Raw genomic sequence first — 20,931 nt, forward strand, 5'->3', positions numbered from 1 at the left:
ATTTAATGTAGGGGTGTATGTGTTCCTGCACTCTTAGGAAATGCTGTTTTTCAAGGAAGAGAGAAGAAGTAACAAATGTCCTTCTTTTTGAATTTGCATACCTTTTCTCTTGCTGCTAGTTTAAACTAAACTTTTTGTTTGTTTGCTTGTTCAATACTCTATTGCTCGAGACAGTCAGTCACTTAGTAGGTACTCAGTACTTATTTCTTGAATGAGCAGATGTGATCTATATGAGCAGAAGAATGTTCTACACATTCATGAGAGATGTAATAGAACATGACGTGTAATGAGACACTCATGAGTCACATCCCTGGCTATAGCTCAGCACTGTGTTCAGAGGTGCTGAGCACTAGTACTGCAAAGCACAGAAAGCACGAGAGAGCCTAGCATCTCTCCTCACATCCATTTGTTCATTCTTTACTGCTTCTTTACTGAATTCACCCAGTATTACACCCGCAGAGTTTAGAAATGAAAGATAAGGCCTGTCCGTAAAGTTAGCATGTCCCAGGAAAGACAGATGAGCCATTAAATTAGAGGCTTATATGCTACAGTAGGATTTGTGAGCATCTGTGCTTAGGTACCACTGTGTCAGAGTTTGTTGCAGCTGATTTTGTCTTCTGACTCCTAAGGTAAATTGAGTAGGGAAGAATCTACTAAGTTGATCTCTCAGGCAACTGTTTCTGAACGTACTTCTAGTTCTACTTAAAGCCATATCCTTCATTTTTATGTCTTACTGGATGATATAGTTATCCGCAGCAATGTCTAAATTTGATGTGTGATTGAAGATGTAATAATTAATAGACTATACCCCTGTTAAACTTATCTTTAAATGGACAGTGAGTGTTCAGAAGCATGAACTTCTGGGTCATTTTGCAATATTAATCTTTCTATTCCCTTTTCATTGTTTTAAACAGGGGTGTGCTGCTGCTGCTCTGCTTTGCGTCCTCGCTACAAACGTCTGGTGGACAACATATTCCCTGAAGACCCCAAAGTAACTTGATCTCCATGCACTGCTCCTTCTCTTTCTGACCCATTCTGCCCCTGCTCAGCTCCCTAAGGTTCCCCTCATTTCATTGCTCTTTTGTCCCATCATCTCATCAAGTGAACTTTAAACTTTTAATTTTTACATGCCCCGTGCTTGCTTACCTTTCTCAGATAATAGGAACAAATTTGAAATGATAGCTGCATGGTGTCCTTTTCCATTTAGATAGATTAGTAACACTCATCAAACATTCAGGATCCCGTGCCATATACTATGTGCTCAGGATACAGCTGAATCGTGAGTGGTTTCTGCATTCAGTAAGCATAGATAGAATATCAGCAATCTTCACACAGTGAAGTGTGATAGAGAATTAAATATATGCAGGGTGCTGCATGAATAGATGAGAATGATGGCCAGTTTGGGATTAGGAGAAGAAAGACAAAGGAAATGAAATCTAAGCTTAGATCAAACAATAATTTACAACAGTTAGGGATAGGCCATCTATTCTTTTTGTTGTTGTTTTGTTTTTTTAAGAGAGAATTGAGATCATGAGAGACTTTTGTAGACAGAAGCTATTTGCCTTTTTAAAAAGTACTTCTTAGCTGGGTGTGTTGGTTAGCTTTATGTCACCTTAACACACTATGTCCACAGTGGAAAGAGGGGACCTCACTCATTTAAGAAAGAGTCCTCACCAGATTGGCTGGACAAGTCTGGTCACAGAGCATTTTTTTAATTGATAATTATGTGAGAGGCCAAGCTCACTGTGGGCATTGCCACCTATAGGCTGGTTCTCCTGAATGGTTTAAGAAAACAAGCTGGGCAAACCACGAGGAGCAAGCTAGTAACCAACATTCCTTCACAGCCTCTGTGTCAGTCCTGCCTCTAGGATGCTGCCTTCAGTTTCTGCCCTGACTTTCCTTGTAAATGGACTGCAAGCTATAAAATAAATAAACTCTTTCTTCCCTAAGTTGCTTTTAGTTGTAGCATTTTATAATAAAAATAGAAGTCCTAACTAAGATGCTAGGTATGGTGGTGGTATGTAATTATATTCACAGCATTTGTGAAGCTAAGTCAGGAAGAATGTGAGTTTGGGACCAGCCTGGCCTACATAATGAAACCCTGCCTCAAAAACCAAAATAAACCAATTGGAGTTTGGAGGATAGCTAGGCTGACTGCTTTCAGGGAGACTGGGTTTGCTGGACACTGCTCAGCTTTTCTAAGGCTCTTAGCTTTTTGATAAAGGTACATAAAATGTGATGCAAATTGAATTCCAGAAAAATTTTTAGTGAAACCAACTGTCTTCTGGTTATGTTAACATTAGTTTATGGTTGATATGTTCTTTTGATTAAAAAAATTTTAAGGGGTCATCTGTATATAAGAATTTATCAGTAAATACTATTGGCTGTCAAATATCATGGATCATTTGTGATATATAAAAACCCTGAAAGACATATTTGCTTTTTTTGACTCACATAAAGGATACTAAATTATGATAGATAAATTAGTCTGACTCACATAAAGCATACAAATCATGGTAGATAAGTTAGTAAATAAAATGCAGGTGGTAGTAGTACGGTCTCTAATGTGAGAAAGTGCCATGTTGTGTTCATATTCTTTGGGAAGCATTCTTAGAGGAAGTAAGATCTGCTAAGCACTGAAGGATGCCCTCATCTTGATAAATGAGGGTTAGTGTCTTCCTTGCAAGTGAGAAAAATTCTTGGAAACTTACTTGTGTTCAAGGTAAAGACAAATGGATCAATTTGACTAAGTTAATGTTCTGTTGTTTTATCTCTAGGGCATAGTGGATAGTTAAATTGTTGGTGACAGATAGACTGAGTAGTTACATAATTGTGTTCCAGAGAAGTATATACGTAGTTTTTAAAGCCCAGGTAGATGGCAGAGTATGGAGAAACATGAAACAGGCCAAGGTGTCTAAATCATTCTCTTTAACTTGTACTAAGTGCTGAGTTTTGAGCTGTTGTAATGACAACAGGTAAACTGAGGAATGATTACAAAAATAATATTTTGTCAAAGATTGAGATACATTTTATTGAAGTAACAATCATCTATAAAATAGATTTTAAAAACAAGTTTTACAAACGTAACCTCCATGTTGTAACTACTACTCAGTTGTCACCTTTGCTGTTTTATTAAACACAGGCATCTTGTAATGCATTCAGAATGATTCAGACAGTAGGTGCTCAGATGCAGAAGGGTGTGTGCCCTAATCGCTGCCTCCAAAGAGTTGAGGGAGACAAATAAATGCTTTCCTATAATTCCCATGTGTCATTTTATGGAAGCAATTAATAGGACCTATCTCAGTTCTCATGGGCTCTCTCACTGGGCAAGTATAGTTCTTTGCTGAGTTTGGCTTCTGTGATGTCTATGCTGCCACTGTGCAGCATATTGAGTGGCATGTAGTTGACACTCAGTATCTATTTAATGAATAAGATAACTGCATGCTAAAATATAATATTGAGGATAAGTTCCATGAGCTAAAAGATATTACATACAATAGAATCATCCAATCTCTGAAGAGCGTGAGTGAGAATGGAATTTAGTTCTTTGGAGGACCTCTTTTTTTTTTTTTTTTTTTAGAAAAAAAAACCCCCCCCTTTTTTTTTTTTTTTTTTCAGTACAAACTAAAACAGGCAACTGGTTTAAGGTCCACGACTTTCTTTTTTTTTTTTTTTAATATTTTTCTTACATATTTTCCTCAATTACATTTCCAATGCTATCCCAAAAGTCCCCCATACCCTCCCCCCCACTTCCCTACTCACCCATTCCCATTTTTTGGCCCTGGTGTTCCCCTGTACTGGGGCATATAAAGTTTGCATGTCCACTGGGCCTCTCTTTCCAGTGATGGCCAACTAGGCCATCTTTTGATACATATGCAGCTAGAGTCAAGAGCTCCGGGGTACTGGTTAGTTCATAATGTTGTTCCATCTATAGGGTTGCAGATCCCTTTAGCTCCTTGGGTCCTTTCTCTAGCTCCTCCATTGGGAGCCCTGTGATCCATCCANTAGCTGACTGTGAGCATCCACTTCTGTGTTTGCTAGGCCCCGGCATAGTCTCACAAGAGACAGCTATATCTGGGTCCTTTCAGCAAAATCTTGCTAGTGTATGCANTGGTGTCAGCGTTTGGAAGCTGATTATGGGATGGATGCCTAGATATGCCAGTCTCTAGATGGTCCATCCTTTCATCACAGCTCCAAACTTTGTCTCTATGTTTTGTTCCCAATTCTAAGGAGGGGCATAGTGTCCACACTTCAGTCTTCATTCTTCTTGAGTTTCATGTGTTTAGCAAAATGTATCTTATATCTTGGGTATCCTAAGTTTTGGGCTGATATCCACTTATCAGTGAGTACATATTGTGTGAGTTCCTTTGTGATTGGGTTACCTCACTCAGGATGATACCCTCCAGGTCCATCCATTTGGCTAGGAATGACCTCTTACAGTGCAAGCTTTGGGCTCAGTCCTCAGCTCTGGAGATGGGAGAAAGCTATATGTATGTTCACTGTTGTAGATATTAAAAAGTACAAACTACATATAACATTTACAACATTTAAATTGAAGCAAATTTTGTTTGAAAATTTCTTTTTAGTAAAACATATTTCATTGCCTACATAGTGTTAGCTACTTCCCTATAATGAAAGTTCTGGAAACAGTCATTGTTTGTGATGGTCCTTCAAGTACTTTGCTTTAGTGGGATTTTTTTTTATATCTTTTTTAGTGGGATTTTTTTTTTATATCTTTTTTATAGTTCTGAGCATGTAGAATTTTTAACATTAGCACCACAGAGTTTATACCCAAAAGGTTTCAGCAAAATGTGTATTAATTTACAGTCTTCAGAGATGAGATGTAAATTAGACAACACTTTGAATGAATAAATGAATAAATAAGTTAGAAAATGTAGATCATGCACTTGTTATTATTTTCAGGATGGCCTTGTTAAAGCTGATATGGAAAAACTGACATTTTATGCAGTATCTGCACCAGAGAAACTCGATCGAATTGGTGCCTACCTGGCGGAAAGGCTGAGCAGGGATGTTGTCAGACACCGTTCTGGGTAAGAACACGAATTACTGAACGATCTCTTAAAAATCTTTCTAGGCAAAGTCATCTCATGAATTTTTGTGCCAGATAGGCAAAAACAAAAACAAAAAAAAACCCAATACACAGAGGATAAACCCTGGGACATAAAGAAAAGTATGCGAGCCATGTAACTGCTGCAGCTTCCTTTTCCTGTGACTCAGGTTCTTATGCAGGAACTCATGCGGTAACCACTGCCTCTAGCTGTGGCATCTACTAGTTTTGTTAACTTCTCATTGAAAATAGGTTTAAAGGTGTGATACAGTGTTTAAAAATCCATGTCTAAATTGAAAGCAAATCAGTATCCTGTTACCAGTTAGTTTTTGACACTGCAGAGTGAGTGAGTCCTGTCAGACTTAGATGCTCAAGTGCTGACTGTGTAACACCCTGATTTGGTACTGCCATGTTTGTTCCAGCGTCTGCTGATAAAGGAATCCCGTCTTAGCCATTCTCTGCCTGAATAGTTGTAGCTTCACAGTTTGAACTGAAAGTGCTTTGTATTGTGACAGTGTATCAGCCTAATTTCTAAGAGTACCCTGTTTTCCAAGTGACACATTGCCTTGTTGTTCCTCTACTCTGTCACCTCTTAAGATATTTCATGGGCAGTTTGACAGTTGATCATTGACTATCAACTAAAATGGAATCTAAATTTTATTGTATAAAATCTTCAAAATCTGTTGATTTAAAAAGGGAATTTAATTCCCTTATATTGCTCTATTGTTGCTGGCACTATTTTATTTTTAAATATAAGTATATATATTTGTATTCACAATAATTATATATTTATATGTAAGTAAACATATAAGTACATATATCCTTATTTACAAGTACAAGGAAATAATGTTGGAGACAGAGATAAATTCTTGTAGTACTATAAAAATCATTTACAAATAAATATGGTTAAAATCCTGTCCGTGGCGATCAAGACAGATTACAAACAGGTAGCATCAGTAGCTCTGAGGTTTCTTAGGGAAGTGGATTAGTACGGTCTAGCTTTGATGGACTTCTAAACTAGGTTTTACTTTGCCTTTCCTTTTTCTGTGCATCTAAGTAAACCTATTTGAGTGAAAAGCAATTAAAGAATTAAGAGCACTGCTTTGACTTTGTTTTGTTTTGTTTTGTTTAAACTTAGGTACGTTCTAATCGCTATGGAGGCATTGGACCAGCTTCTTATGGCCTGCCATTCTCAAAGCATCAAGCCATTTGTAGAAAGCTTCCTTCACATGGTAGCAAAGCTCCTGGAATCAGGGGAACCAAAGCTTCAGGTTCTTGGAACAAATTCTGTAAGCAAAGCAGTTGTTTTCACTAAGTTTAAAGAGGAGATCTGGAGTTAATCTCTTCTTAGAATGATGATATCTGATCCAAGGCCATTTCCCAGTCAGGGCATTTGGACACACAGTACAGATGACAGTGATCACTGCGCTCTCTCCAGTGTCTTGGTCTGAATAGAATCTGTGAGATTCATCTATCATGGAACACCTGTGTCTAGATGAGTCTAATCCTGTCAGTTTGATTTTTCTCTTGACCTTCTCGTTACAGTGCTAACCTTGCATACTACTGTTTTATTTAACTGCTTTTCCAAAAGCAAGAGTGTTATTGAGAAGCATCTGATTTGTAATGAACAGTTACACAGTTTTCCTATAACTCACCAATACACTCACCTGAGTGGAAAGCCTGGGTCTACCCATAGACTGAAGAACCAGTGTTCACCATAGCCAAAAAAGTGAAGAAATCCTGATGTCCATGGACACCATGGTTAGATGAGTGGATAAATCAGAACATAGTGTAGTGTTTCATTGTGGTTTTGTTTTTTTTTTTTTTTCTTAAACCTTCTTAGTTTCTGTCAGTCTCTGAATAAATGTCTATCCAAGTTCTTATTTTTAAAATTAGGTTGCCTTTTAAAATTCTCCACCTTATCAGATATATGACTTGCAGTATATTTTCTAGTTCTATGTTTTGTTTTATACTTTATTGATGAGTTGCTTTGATGAAATCTGATTCATTTTTTTATTATCACCCCTTTTATGTGCTCTTAGTATTCCTTATAAAAAACATTGCCTAACCCATGGTCAAAGATTTACCCTCAGATTTCTTCTAAGCCTTTTATATCACTTCTGTTATCTACTTTGAGCTATTTTTGCAAATGATTACATATGACTTAGGGATTCAATTTTGTATATATTATATATATATTCAGATATCTCATTTTCACTTATTGAATATTCTGTATTCTCCCTACTACTTGACTATATATAAAACCTGAATTTGTGTTTCTTTCCTTAGACCACTTCTGAATTGTTGCTTCTCACTATATTCAGTTCCTTCTCTCCTGAACATAGTTTTTAAATTAAAAATGGGAAATAACATGCCATGATAATAAAATAGTGATGTTTTTACCTTTCATTTCTGCTTTTGCTTTATAGTTTCAGTCTTTCTGAGGAAGCTTTAAGTTATTCAGCCTATGAGACTATTTTGTATGCCTACCCATAGTTTACTAGGTCTTCCAGAATCACAAGATTAGTTGGTGTTTAGGCATTGTCCCAATTAGTGTTGTGTTGGTGTGAAAAGAGAGCATGAATAAGGCATCTTGTAAAGGGAAGCATTTAATTGGGGGCTAGCTTACAGTTTTCGAGGGTGAGTCCATGAGCATCATGGCAGAAAGCAAAAGGCATGGCCATGGAACAGTAGCTCAGAGAGAGCTTTACATCCTGACAAAGAACGAGACTGACCTGGCCTGGGTTTTTGAAACCTCAAAGCCCAAACCAAACATACTTCCTCTATCAAGGCTATGCCTTCTACAAAAAACTAGACTGCCTGATTGTTCTCAAATAGTTCTACTAACCCAGGACTAAGCATTTAGACGTATGAGCCTTTGGGGGCCGTTCTCATTCAGAACACCACATGTGCAATTACAGATACAGGAAAATATAATGTAGGTTGTGACTCTGACTGTGGATCTGAGTCTGTGTTGCATGTGTACTTACATTTAGTCAAGTTAGACAACCTTCATTTCAGTAAGAACAGTAGTGCAGTCTGATGAGAGCTCTGTGTGTGTGATGCTCCTCGAGTGGGGCATAGCATCATTAGTATGATCATAGTAGATTGTCATAAAAGCTCCACAGTGTAATTCTATAGTATACTCAAAACCTCTAACATGATTTTATCTCAGAGACAAATAGTGGATATTTCCAGATGAAGTTAGATGATATGATGGGCTTGTTTTCAGGTGTGGGAGATGCTAAAGGCTTTTCCTATTTCCTTTCCAATTGGATGAGGAACTTTAGGGAGATGGCTTAATAGCTGGGGATAATGTAGAGCGGGTAAATGTGCATTCCCAGAAGTTTAGTTACTTGTAGCCAGCAATGCTATTATATTATTTCAGTGTGTCATACAGGCAAAAGATCAAAACCCTCATATCTTACCTTTAGTGAATGCACTAAATTAAGTGTTGTATTACCTTAGGCTACTTTTAAAATCTATTTGCTGAAAATGTAATTTTAATTTTGTAGAGGTGCTGAATACCTTATATCATCAAATATGATGAACCTTTTTTTTTTTTTCGAGAAATATGATGAATCTTGATTTATTGTGTTCAGTATTTATTCATGGTTATTTGTATATTTTATTTTAATTTGTGACATTTACCTTTTTATGCTTGTGATCCAGCATGACAATAATAGATAAAATGTACTTACATTCTCCTTTGTGTCAGAAATTGTGTTAGAAAAAAAAGGCATGAAGTTGGAAGTGGGTGTAGGGGAGCAGGAGAGATCCGGGAGGAGGGGGTGATGGGTATGATTAAAATACATCTATTCACATTAAAATTCTAAAGAGTTAGAAAAATATTAATCAGTTTAAATTTTAAAAAGACAGTGTATCAGGGACTTTTTATTCGTATTTACTCCTTCTTTGTTGTACATAGCTTCAAAAATACAAAAGCATAGAAAATATTACATTATACCACATATACATTGATTTACAAATGTTTAAAATAACATAAAATGGTGTAAATACACTTTAGACCTTTCTAATAATCTGAAATCAGAATTGCTCTAAAGCCTACAGCTTTTGAGCTCTGTGATAGGTTGTCAGATTTACGATGCTCCATGGCCAAGTTAAACAAATATCCCATGCATTCTGCATCAATATTCTGAGATCTGAGACACTATGAATTCGAAAGGGGTATGGGTCTTATAATAAAAGAATTTTGTGAGCATGCCTGGAGAGATGGTCCAGTGGTTATATACTGCACAAGCATGAGAACTGAAGTTCAGATCCTCAAGGCCACATAACGAGCCTGGTATGGTCTCCTGTGTTCCTGTAATCCCAGCACTGTATTAGGCTATGACAGGAGAATCTCTCTGGATTGTTGGCCACCATCCTTGCTGCAGATTCAATGAAAGATCCTGCCTACAGAGAATAAGGCAGAGAGTGCTAGAACACCACACAAATATGCTCCTCTGACCTCCATGCATACATATGGGCACATGTACATACACTCACATACACAGGCCCAGAAAACAACTAAAACGTAGCTTGTTAAATATAATAGTAATAATAGCTATAAATGTCAATAATGTGCAACTTTGGATCAAGTAGATTTCTTTTAGATAAACATGTTATATACTAGGCTTTTCAAATATATTGCATTATTTAGTTCACAATTGGAAGTGAAATTCCTATTTGATGTGTGAGGAATCACAGGTAAATGATTTGTCATGAGACAAAAAGAACATTGTACCTGTAGAGAGATTCAGTCCTAGGTCTTACTCTAGAGCTTGTGTTTATATAGTTTGTGCTATAAAAGTACTCCATAGTTTTGTGTACTATGAATCAGGGAAAATATAGATTGCTTTTATGCTTTAACTTGTTTGATCCTTGCCATTATTCAAGCCTCATCCCTAATCTTAATAATTTTCTTTAAGTATTGTTGAATCATATCCAGAAGGAACAGTCAGCAAAATTGGTTATTACAGTAAAGCATGGGCCTTCAGCCTGTCTGTCCTGCCATGTATGATGAGTGTCTGCAGGCATTTTGGTTTGTTGTACAGTGGAGTCTGAAGCGTAGGTGTAATCCAGGAGGTGAGAACTGCTCGACATCCTGCAGTCCCCGAGGAGGTCCTGTAACTAAAGCTTTATCTGGCTCCCGATTTTAGTAGTGTTCCAGATGAGGAAGCGTGCACCTAAAGGATTGCATGGTATCTCAGGGTATCTCTTAAACATGTCTGTTTCCCAAATAATAAAATAAAGTTTTTTTCCTCCTCCTCCTATTCTGTCTTCTCCTCCTCCTTCTTCTATTATTATTATTATTATGATGATGATGATGATGATGTGTGGGGATGTATGCATGTGTGTATGAGTTCTCATACCCATGCATAAGTATGTAGAAGAAAGAGCTAGACATATGTACCTTTCTCTGTTGTCTTCCACCTTAAGAAATTAGCACAAAAGAACTTGCAGTTTGCAGAATTAGGACTTCCATGAACTGGGAGAGCTCCTCTGGAGTGTCCTCACATTTTATGTCCACTCTTATATCTGCAAGGGCAGTAGAAGCTGTCTGCCATAGACAGTTACTTAGATTATCTTTGTATTTATAACTTTCAGTAACAAAAGAATTAAGGTTTATCCTCTTCAACATCCCCCTCACATCCCCCTTAGTGTCCATTTTTGTTTTGTTTCTACCTTTTTATTCTATTTTAAAAGTGATGTGTTTATTATAGCAAATTTGAAAAATACAAAAAACAAAAGTGTAAAAGTAAATGTCTTAGAGAAAATCAGTCAGGTTGCAAACTTTTTATTTAGAGAGCTGTAGTATTGGTTTTCTAAAAGATAATTATTACAAAATCCCCTTTGTACATATACAGTATTTGTTGTTTTATGTGTTCCATTTGCTTATTTGGATGTTGCTTGTTAGTGTAATAGATAAGGTGGCTAAATGTGTTTATTCACTTTTAAAAGGTGACGTATTTTGTTTGTATTGTTATTTTTGTTTTTTAGTTTGTCAAATTTGCAAATATTGAAGAAGATACACCATCCTATCATAGACGTTATGACTTCTTTGTATCTCGATTCAGTGCCATGTGTCACTCCTGTCATAGTGATCCAGAAATACGAACTGAGTATGTACTGTTTTACCTCATGACTTACCTTAAGTGATTGATACAAGAATTGACTGAATATTGTGCTGCTCTACTTCATAGTGACTACAAAAGGCACGAGAGATGCTCATGAAACAGCCTCCATTGTTAGAACATACAGTATTCAGCTGAATTTGCAAGGTGAAAGTGGTTGAAATTCAGAGGCCTTATTCTCGTCCAGAGGGACCCACATCCTCCTGCCTGTTTCAGTTCCTGTTATCCTGTCATTTCTCTTACTTTCTGTCTGGCCCAGGCACATGGATCTGCTTGCTGTCTTGGGATCACTCTGGGCATGCCCCTCTTCAGTCCATTCAGAAGCTGTGTTCTCAGTCTAGTGTGCTCAGCTTTGTCCTCACTTCACTCAGGGTTCGCTCCTGGATGACTTAATTACTAGCCTCACTCTCCTCTTACCTACTGCTTAGCTACTTGTGGTTGTTCCTTATCTTTTCATTTTTATTCTGTTTTTGTTTTGTTGATACAGGGCCTCTCTCTGTCATCCTAGTCACTCTAGACCTTGCTTTGTAGACGAGGCTGGCATGAGCTCAGAGAGATCCTCTTGTCTCTGCTTCCTGAGTGCTGGGATTAAAGGTGTGCACCACCACTCCGAACCTTTTCCCTTTCCTGTTCTCTTGGTAGAGAGCAGGACAGGAGGCCAGGGGTTTTTGTTCTGAGCACTGCTGTATTACTGAGCACTTTGACTAGTGACTAATGGTGTGGAGTTAAAAATCAAAATCAAAATGATGCTGATAAACAATATTAGTGTGAGCATTACTGCTAACCTAATCAGAGGTTATATTAGTAATGGAGAATCAGTGTATTTTCTCTGAACTACTTCAGAGTGTGCAGAACTTTAACTGGAACTTGGTAGACCCCCAGCAGGTACACACAGTGAAAGCAAGCGTGAGACTTATGGGTCCCTGGAGAAAGGATGCTGAGGAGAGACTTTACAATCATTTTCTGCCATGTGACTGGCCTGACTATAATTTCTCCTCATTACAATCCAGGCCGTTTATTCACTATGTGATGTCTTAGAAAAATATTGTAATGACTTAAACCTTCCTGGCCACCTCATCACTACTAAAATTTTATTTCCTAACAGACATTTTAAAATGTTTTTAATCATATAAGAAAATGTTTTTGAATAAATCAAACATGACCTTATCTTTAACTATTTATTGCCCCCTGGTGGAAAACCTTGTATTTTGAACATACTACTAGAATTACTTTTTTTTTACTGTATTTGCATAATTTCTCCTCCCCTCTCTTCCCTCCAACCTTTTCTATCTTCCATCAAGTTCATGACCTCTTTTTTCTTTAATTATGATTACTTTATATTTGTGTGGGAGTGCATGTGTGTGTGTGTGTGTGTTTGTGTGTGTGTGTGTTTAAATTTATAAATACAACCTGCTGAGTCCATTTAATGTTGTTTATATGTCTTTTTTTTATGGATGACCAATTAGGGGTCATTTATCAGCACAAGTTTCTGAAGTTAGGAATTGCCAAGTTTTCATTTGAATCACTGTTAAAACAATGTGTCAATTAAAATGCTTGAAGATACAAGTTGTACTTTTTTTCCTTGAGTAAAAGTCAATTCAGTTTTCTTCAGTTTATTTAAATTTCTTTTCAGGTTCCAACTTAGATTCTTATTTTTTATCCTTTTACACTTTAGTAAAATACAAGTCCTGCAGAACCTTGAGGCTTGGACAGTCAGAGATGAGTCTAGAAATTATTCTCCTTCCCTTCCCTATCCACCCAACTTTAGTTTCTTTCTCAAAAACAAATAAAAACCCAGTACAATAATGTTTCTCCAAACCAAACCAAGAATACAAAATAAAGCAGTAATTCACCAACTGTAAACAAATGTAAATGTGTAGGATCTCGAGCGCATGGGCATTTGTGCACGCACACACAGACTTGTACTATGGAGTCCATTATATGGTGTTCATCTACTCCTGTCCTGGAAGGGTTGCTATACTTGGTGTCACACTCTGTTGGAGAAAACGGATTTTCTCAGTGACAATTCTTTTGTTAGCCTTACCCTAGTAGCTAGGTTTTTATCCATCTATCCATCCATTTTTGTTTGTTTTTTACTTATTCATTTTATATTCTGCTCACTACTCCCTCCCATAATCCTTCCCCCCTCCCCTTCTCCTCTGAGCAGGTGGAGGCCCCCCTGCGTATCCCCCAACCCTAGCATTTCAAGTCTCTGAGGCTAGGTGCTTCCTCTCTCACTGAGGCCAGACAAGGCAGCCGAGCTAGAAGAACATATCCTATATACAAGCAACAGCTTTTGGGATAGCATCTGCTCCAGTTGTTCAGGACCCAAATGAAGACCAAGCTGAACATCTGTTATATATATGAGGGAAGGCCTAGGCCCAGCCCACGTATATTCTTTGGTTGGTAGTTCAGTCTCTTAGAGCCCCAAGGGTCCAGGTTAGTGGTCTTCCTGTGGAGTCTCTGTCCCTTTAGGACTGCAATCCTTACTTCTGTTCTTCCATAAGAGTCCCTGTGGGTGTCTGTATCTGTCTGAGTCAGTTGGTGGGTCTGGACTCTCAGGATAGCCATGTCAGCCATTCCTGTCTTGTAAGCAAAACAGAGTATCATTAATCATCAGAGATTGGTACTTGCCCATGGGATGGGTTGGGTAGTTATTTGTTAGCTACTCCCTCATTCTGTGTTCCATCCCCAATCCCTGCACTTCTTGTAGACTAGATAAGTTTTGGATCGAAAGTTTTGTGAATGGGTTGGTGTTCCTATCCCTCCACTGGGGTTCCTGCCTGGCCACAGGAGGCAGCCTCCCCAGGCTCCCTATCCCCAATGCTGTGAGTCACAGCTAAGGACACCCCCGTTGATTCTTGGGCACCTCCCCTATCTGCCCATCCATTTTAAAAAATAAATTAAAATATAAACTAAAACAAGAAGAAACATGTCAAAGTTGTACAAAATATACCAACAGAAGGAAAAGAGACTAAGAGATGGCTCAAGAATAAGAGACTCACTGGAAGCCAAAATACATAGGTGTAGGACCTGGGGTAGATCCATGCAGGCCCCATGCTTGCTGCTTGAGTCTCTGAGGTCATTTGCGCTTTGCTCAGTTGATTTAGAGGGACGTGTTTTCTTGGTGTCCTCTACCCATCTGGCTCTTATACACTCTTTCCACTTCTTCTCAGGGATTCTCTGAACTTTGAGGGGAGGGATTTGATGGGTACATCACATTTAAGGCTGACTATTCTAAAGACTTTCACTCTTTCCATAATGTCTGGCTGTGGTCTCTCTATTTGTTCTCATCTGCTTCATGAGAAAGCTGCTCTGATGCTAGGTGAACAAGGTGCTGGTCTGCGGGTAGAGCAGAATAGCATTGGGAATCATCTTATCACTACATTTGGCTTTATCACTACATAAGTTTTATCTTAGGTGCCTGAGGTATGTAGTCTCAGGTTCTTGGTCACTCAAGCAGTATTGGGTGTGGGCTCCATCCCATAGAGTGGACCTTAAGTCAGATCAGACATTGGCTGGCCACTCCCACAAGCTTTGTGACACCGTTGCTCTAGCAGATCTTGCAGGAAGTACACCAAAGCATTTGTGGCTGTATTAAGATTTTCTTGTATTTCTTTACAGAACTAGTTAATACTTGTAAATGTATACATCATAGTCTAATTTCTCTAAGAACCTGCAGCTATAAGAGAAGTCCTCAGTATTATAGTGACTGACACACAAATAGCTAACGCTTGTTGACTGTTTACTGTGAGCAAGTTCTTGTTCAGCTTATCACTCGACTGTTCACAGCACCCTTAAAGCATATATGATACAAATTTATTCATGTGGAAACTAAATTGTCTTGGGGACCAAGACTAGATAGATTATACTGGTCAGGACAGGCCTTAGAGCTGGATTAGGTGCTAGCTGTGTAGCTGAAGTGGCTCATAATGGTCACCAGCATGCACCCTCTGCCTTACAACAGGTCACCACCGTCTCCTGATCCACTTAAGCTCCTGTCCTTTCGATAACTTGTGCTTGTCTTCCTTCCCAGGGAATAGCATCAGGTATGTAGAGCAGACACCCTCTGTAGTGCTGGTAGATTTGCACTCTTGTGATCAGTACTTTAGAAAGAAGCCTGTATAGGCAGAGCTTTGAAATAGGCAGAAGTTGTCTTAAATCTTCCATTCCATTTCCCGTTGGTGTCTTATTCCTGTCATCCCCATTCTCCCTACCTGTTGCTTTTGAATTTTTCACTGTACCCCCATGGGTTTGTAACACATTACCACTTCCTTCTCAACATTTTCTCTTCTTTAAATATGTTACAGCAGTGTTAGGTGAGCAGAACAGAATTCCAATTGCTAATCAGATGGTGGAAAGGAAGGAAGGAATTGAGAGTAGGACAGAAGGAGGTAATTTGAGCAGTACCTTGTAAGAGACATGGGCTGGCAGCTGACTCTTCTTGAGACTTTGTCCATCTGCAGTCTGTGCAAACTCCATCACTTCTCTTCAGTCTTTTTTTTTCCCCTAGGAGAATGAAGGCATGAGGAAGCTGGGGCTTCTGAGTGGTGATAGGACGCTAGGGCAGCACTGATGAACCACAGTGCTGTGAGCATGTCTATAGACAGCTTTAAGATGAAAGCTCTCTTTCTAAGGGAACAATGGGCAGAGTATATAGAAGTACAGTGCCACCAGGAGCTGGGAGCTCCTTGCTCGGCTCTGGGACTTCACAATAGCTAATGTTAGAGAAAGCTTTGCTTTTGGCTGCTTTTTATTAACACATATTACATGTACTAATCTTCCTGTAGATTACTGCCTTTAAACTTACTGATGTATAAAGATGATGGCTAAACCACCTTTTTAAATATATCTCTTTCCACCTTAGACTTTTGAAATTTCAATTTCATACCTATATTATATATAATTCTAAAATATTTTACGGTTGAGAGAGCAATATCAACATACATTCTTTTAGGTAGATAAACAGACTTGTTTAAATAACCTGTTTTCATGGGTCTTTCTTTTCCCATCCTTATAGGATTCGCATTGCTGGAATAAGAGGCATTCAAGGTGTGGTTCGAAAAACAGTTAATGATGAACTTCGGGCTACCATTTGGGAACCACAGCATATGGATAAGATTGTTCCATCCCTTTTGTTTAACATGCAGAAGATAGAAGAAGTTGACAGGTATTGTATACTGAAGTTGAGTCTGCAGAGATGGTTCAGTATTTAAAAGGGCACACTGTGCTTGCAAAGGACCAGAGTTCTCTTCTAGGTACCTGGTTTGGACAGCTTGGAGTTGCCTTAACTAAAGTTCTCAGTAGATCCATTGCTCCCCATGGACACTTTCATTCTCATGCACGTACACATACACACACACACACACACAGACATTTACATGACATTAAAAATAAAAATCTCTTTTCAGAAAGATACTGAAGGCTGTATTGCATTGTGTATGTGTTCGTGTGCTTGCCAGAATAAGAATGTTTGATTTCTCTCATTGTGTATGTAATAATGTCATAAAGTTAAGGGGGTTTAAACGTATGGACCGTTTTAGAAATATATTAATCAGAGTTGTTAATCACAGGCACATATGGCACATAAGCATACTGCATCAATAAGGTAATAATACATTTTTTAAATGAAAATTTTATTTGCTAGATATATATACGTGTGTGTGTATTTGTTTAAATATACAGTGGAAAATAAATTATTATTTTAGTATGTAGTACTACTTATAGTTGTAACCATGAGAAACAAATTATAGCTGAACTTCTATTCTTCCTTAGAGATCTACTCTGCTTTCTCTTAGGGATATAAAACTAATCAAAATAAAATAATAATGACTACTATTCACTGCATTTTCTTTTTTGCTGAAATAAAAAATTTTATGTAGTGTATTTGGATCACAATTTTTTTTTCATTCTCTCTTTTCCACCTCCCCATTCATATGACTCCATGCTTACTCTCTCTCTCTCTCTCTCTCTCTCTCTCTCTCTCTCTCTCTCTAAAACAGGCAAATCAAAAACCAGAATAAAAGAAAAGAAACAGGAAAAACATGAGGAACACATACATATACACACAGAGCTACAAATACAACATCAGAAACCATAATATATAAACAAAGACCAGTGATTAAAAAAATACCGAAGCAAAGCATTATGAGACAAAACATCTCAAAATCCCATGGCCTTTATTTTGTGTTGGCCATCTCCTGCTGGGCCCCGAGCCTGCCCTTACATGTGGTTTTTATACCAGCAGAGTGAGTTAGGGGTGGTGGCTTGTGTTTACTTACCTGCTCAGCTCTGAGCCCTGAGAGAGGGCTTCGATGAAGAGATCCCATTTAGGACTAAGTGTTCCAAGATATCTCACTCTGGACATTGTCCATTTGTGGGTCTCTGTATTTGACCCCATCCAGTTCATGAGAGAGCTTCTGTTACAGTGGCAGAGTGAAACACTGATTAAAAAAAACAAAACAAAAAAAACCCCAAAAAACTAAAAATCAGGCATGGTTGGTTTCTAATCAATATCTCTAAGATATCTGAAATGACACACTACTTTTGGGTATATGCTGGATTTCTTCTTACCCCCACAGTGCTCAGGTGCACTTGGCATTTTGAATGTTACCCAGCTTCTCTAGGCCAGAAGCGTGCAATCCCCCATGTTACTTATGCAGGAAGGATGTTATTCAGTAGCTAAAATAGAATTATCCAGTTATGCCTATGGTTCCTGCTCTTGGAAGAGGAATGCACAGCATCAAAATGGATTTGGAAATGAGGAGCAGTTGATAATTTTATGCTAACACAGATGGAATAATATATATTCTGGTTAATGCCAACTTCAGGAAGGATTGATTTTTAAGCCCCGGATGTGACTATCTCTAGCTTTGTAATCCTCCCTAAAAGTGGGATATATTCTAGAACCTTCTGTATTTTTCTTATTTTTAGTGCTATAGCTAAGGCTTAAGATTTTCCTATCTGAAATATTTACTATATAAAGATCTCTAGCTAGTCAGGGGCCTGTTTTCCAATGAGACCTGATGCTATCATAAGTAAGCTAGAAGGAACACTGGGGACACAAACTACTCTTAAAAGAGCAGGCCCCACGCCCAGCAGTAGATGGCCAATAGAAAGTGAGCTCAGTAGCACCTTTGGAGGTTATTTGTCTTATAATGCTCTTCACACTTCTTCCCATTTTATTAATTTTTTTCTATCTATCTGTCTATCATCTATTCTCTCTTTTTCCCCTGCAGGTCCTATGCATGTGGATTGTGGCTTCCAGTTTAGTGTTTTTATGGGATTACTGAATTTGCACATGAGTGGGTTTCTGTTTCTTGTGCCTTTTTCTTTTTGTTTCTTTTGTCCAGTTCCAATGTGTTAGTTTTTGTTTTATCTTATTATATTTTATTTATTATTCTCCCTTAGAAGCCTGTTTGTTTTCTGAGAGACAGACAGAAAGGTGGTGGATCCTGATGGGACAGGAGGTAGGGAGGAGCTGGAAGGAGTACAGGGAGGGAAACATAGTCAAGGAATATTGTGTGAGAGGAAACAAACCATTTTCAATAAAAGGAAAAGAAAGACAAATGAAGCAGAGACTATGGGTGCCGCATCATAAGTTGTATGTTTCTGGTGTAATCCTAGTGCAACAGATGTATATTTTTTTATTGTTGTTACAATAAATATGTTGCAAAAAAAGCATAAAAGTATGTCCCAAGATGCAGACAAAACATACTTTCTACTGAAAAGTCTCTATATGCAACTATTCTCATTGGTTTAATTTTTTTCATTTTTAATTCTTGGATTCTATTTGGATATATTCTTCAGCTCTTTTCATTTGTCGCAGCTATAGTTACGTAGGGGGTGGGCCTGTACTCACTCAGATCTGTACTGGTGTGGATGTTGATACTGTCTATGAAAGTGAGATAGGAGCTGCTACATTCTGCTGCTTTATTTTTGAGACAGGGTCTCACTTACCAAGTTGGCCTTGAACTCAGAGAACTTCCTGCTGGGGTTAAAGGTGAATGCCACCACACCCAGCCTCTGAGTGTTTTACTGGCATAAAGGACATCCTATTAGAAACAAGTTCCTACCTACTGGAAAGATTGTATGCTTAGCTCTGAGGATGCTAAGTTCATGAATTAACTTTTGAGTTAAGCTTTAATTTTATTTGGGGATAAAACAAAAACAAATATTTTTTAACATTTCTGAGAAGTAAAGTTTATTGTTTACCCTTTAGAACTAAAATAGACTTTTTTTTGCATTGGCCTTTTTTATTTCTTTTTCAGTCGCCTAGGCCCACCTTCTTCCCCCTCTGCAGCTGACAAAGAAGAGAACCCTGCAGTGCTGGCAGAGAGCTGTTTCAGAGAACTGCTGGGCCGAGCAACTTTTGGGAATATGAATAATGCTGTTAGGCCAGTTTTTGCGTGAGTACTTGCTATTTTTCTAGTTATCCGTGAAGGTCGCAATGGGCATCCATTATGTGTTTGTTTGTTTCCTTTAAGTATGAATACCATGTACTACATCACTTTACCATGCATATCTCCTTATATCCCTTGAAATACTTATGTGGAGTGAGAAATTAGGCAGTGTCACCAGCATGTGATGCACATTGCTGCCCTCCCTTCTTCCCTCTCTATTTCTTTTTTTCTTCAAATTGAACCTAGCACCCTCCTGTAGAGCTAAATCTTACATTTTCTTTCTGCCTTTACTAGGAGCTTAAGATTCTGTTGACTTTTCTGAATAAACTCCTATTTTACTCAGAGTCTAATCAAGATAAGAATATTGAAGACCTCACTGATCCTTACATGGTGTCTTCCAGGCTCTTATGCAGTAAATTTCTCTGCATAATCAGTATCCTGCAGGCAGGCCTTCCAGGTCTTGTGCTCCTAATCCCATCATAGCATGATAGATCAGTGTACTCTGATATCCTGTATAATTACTGGGTGGTTTTGCTGATCTCTTCTTTGTTACAATTCAGCACCATCTCCTCTTCACCCTCTGGCTATAGTGAACATAGCGTATGCAGAATATTTTCCATGTAACGTCTAGAATTCTTACTGGGGGGGGGGGCAGGCATTTTTACCTCAAGTTTCAGAGTTAACCTTCAAATACAAGAATTATTAAGTAGCAAAACCATACTAAAAATCAAGAGTATCATCACCTCTTCAAAATAACTTGTGGTCTTCCCTCTTCCCTATCACAGTAGCCTTACAGAAATACTACTAAAAAGTAACCAAATTGTGTTAAATATAGTAAGGCAGATTATATTGACGTATGCCCAAAAATTTAGGCCAAAAAAAAAAATTTAGGCTAGTTAGATACAAGGCCAACTTTACCACATTAACTACTATACTTGAGTCGAAGAATTTAAACTAGGCTTTTGTCTTCCCCCCACCTTTTTAAATTACAATGTTTTTCATACTATATATTTTGATCATGTTTTTAACCTTCCCTCAACAACTCAGATCTTTCCTCTCTTCCTGTCCACCCAATTTTATCTTCCTTATCTTTCTTTTAAAACAAAGCAAAAAACTACCACAAAAATCAAAACAAGCAAAAGAATGAGACAAAAAAAAAAAAAAAAAAAAAAAAACCAAAAAAAAAAAAAAAAAAAAAAAGAAAAAAAACCACCACCAACAAAACAAAACAAAGTGAAACTAAAAGTCTACAAAAATACCATTATTTGTTTTGTGCTAGTCAGTCAAATATGCATTGGTTCTATCCTAGAGTGTGGTTTGACAT

The 20,931-nt window shown here is 37.9% G+C and overlaps 1 protein-coding gene across 2 annotated transcripts in view; it reads left to right on the forward strand.

Moving 5' to 3' along the window:
* Window positions 1–20,931, forward strand: part of Efr3a (EFR3 homolog A) — an 86,147-nt gene that overhangs the window by 29,697 nt on the left and 35,519 nt on the right. Inside the window, exons 2-7 of one of the 2 annotated variants that reach the window (XM_029469566.1) lie at window positions 915–1,058; window positions 4,924–5,051; window positions 6,207–6,357; window positions 11,072–11,193; window positions 16,226–16,375; window positions 19,476–19,613. In XM_029469566.1, coding sequence (XP_029325426.1) covers window positions 4,945–5,051; window positions 6,207–6,357; window positions 11,072–11,193; window positions 16,226–16,375; window positions 19,476–19,613 — 668 coding nt within the window. In that variant the 5' untranslated portion in view covers window positions 915–1,058; window positions 4,924–4,944. The remainder of the gene's footprint in view (window positions 1–914; window positions 1,059–4,923; window positions 5,052–6,206; window positions 6,358–11,071; window positions 11,194–16,225; window positions 16,376–19,475; window positions 19,614–20,931) is intronic. The other variant, XM_021182859.2, reaches the window with a different exon arrangement.

Source organism: Mus caroli, chromosome 15 (genome assembly GCF_900094665.2).
Source record: "Mus caroli chromosome 15, CAROLI_EIJ_v1.1, whole genome shotgun sequence".
Lineage (NCBI taxonomy): Eukaryota > Metazoa > Chordata > Mammalia > Rodentia > Muridae > Mus > Mus caroli.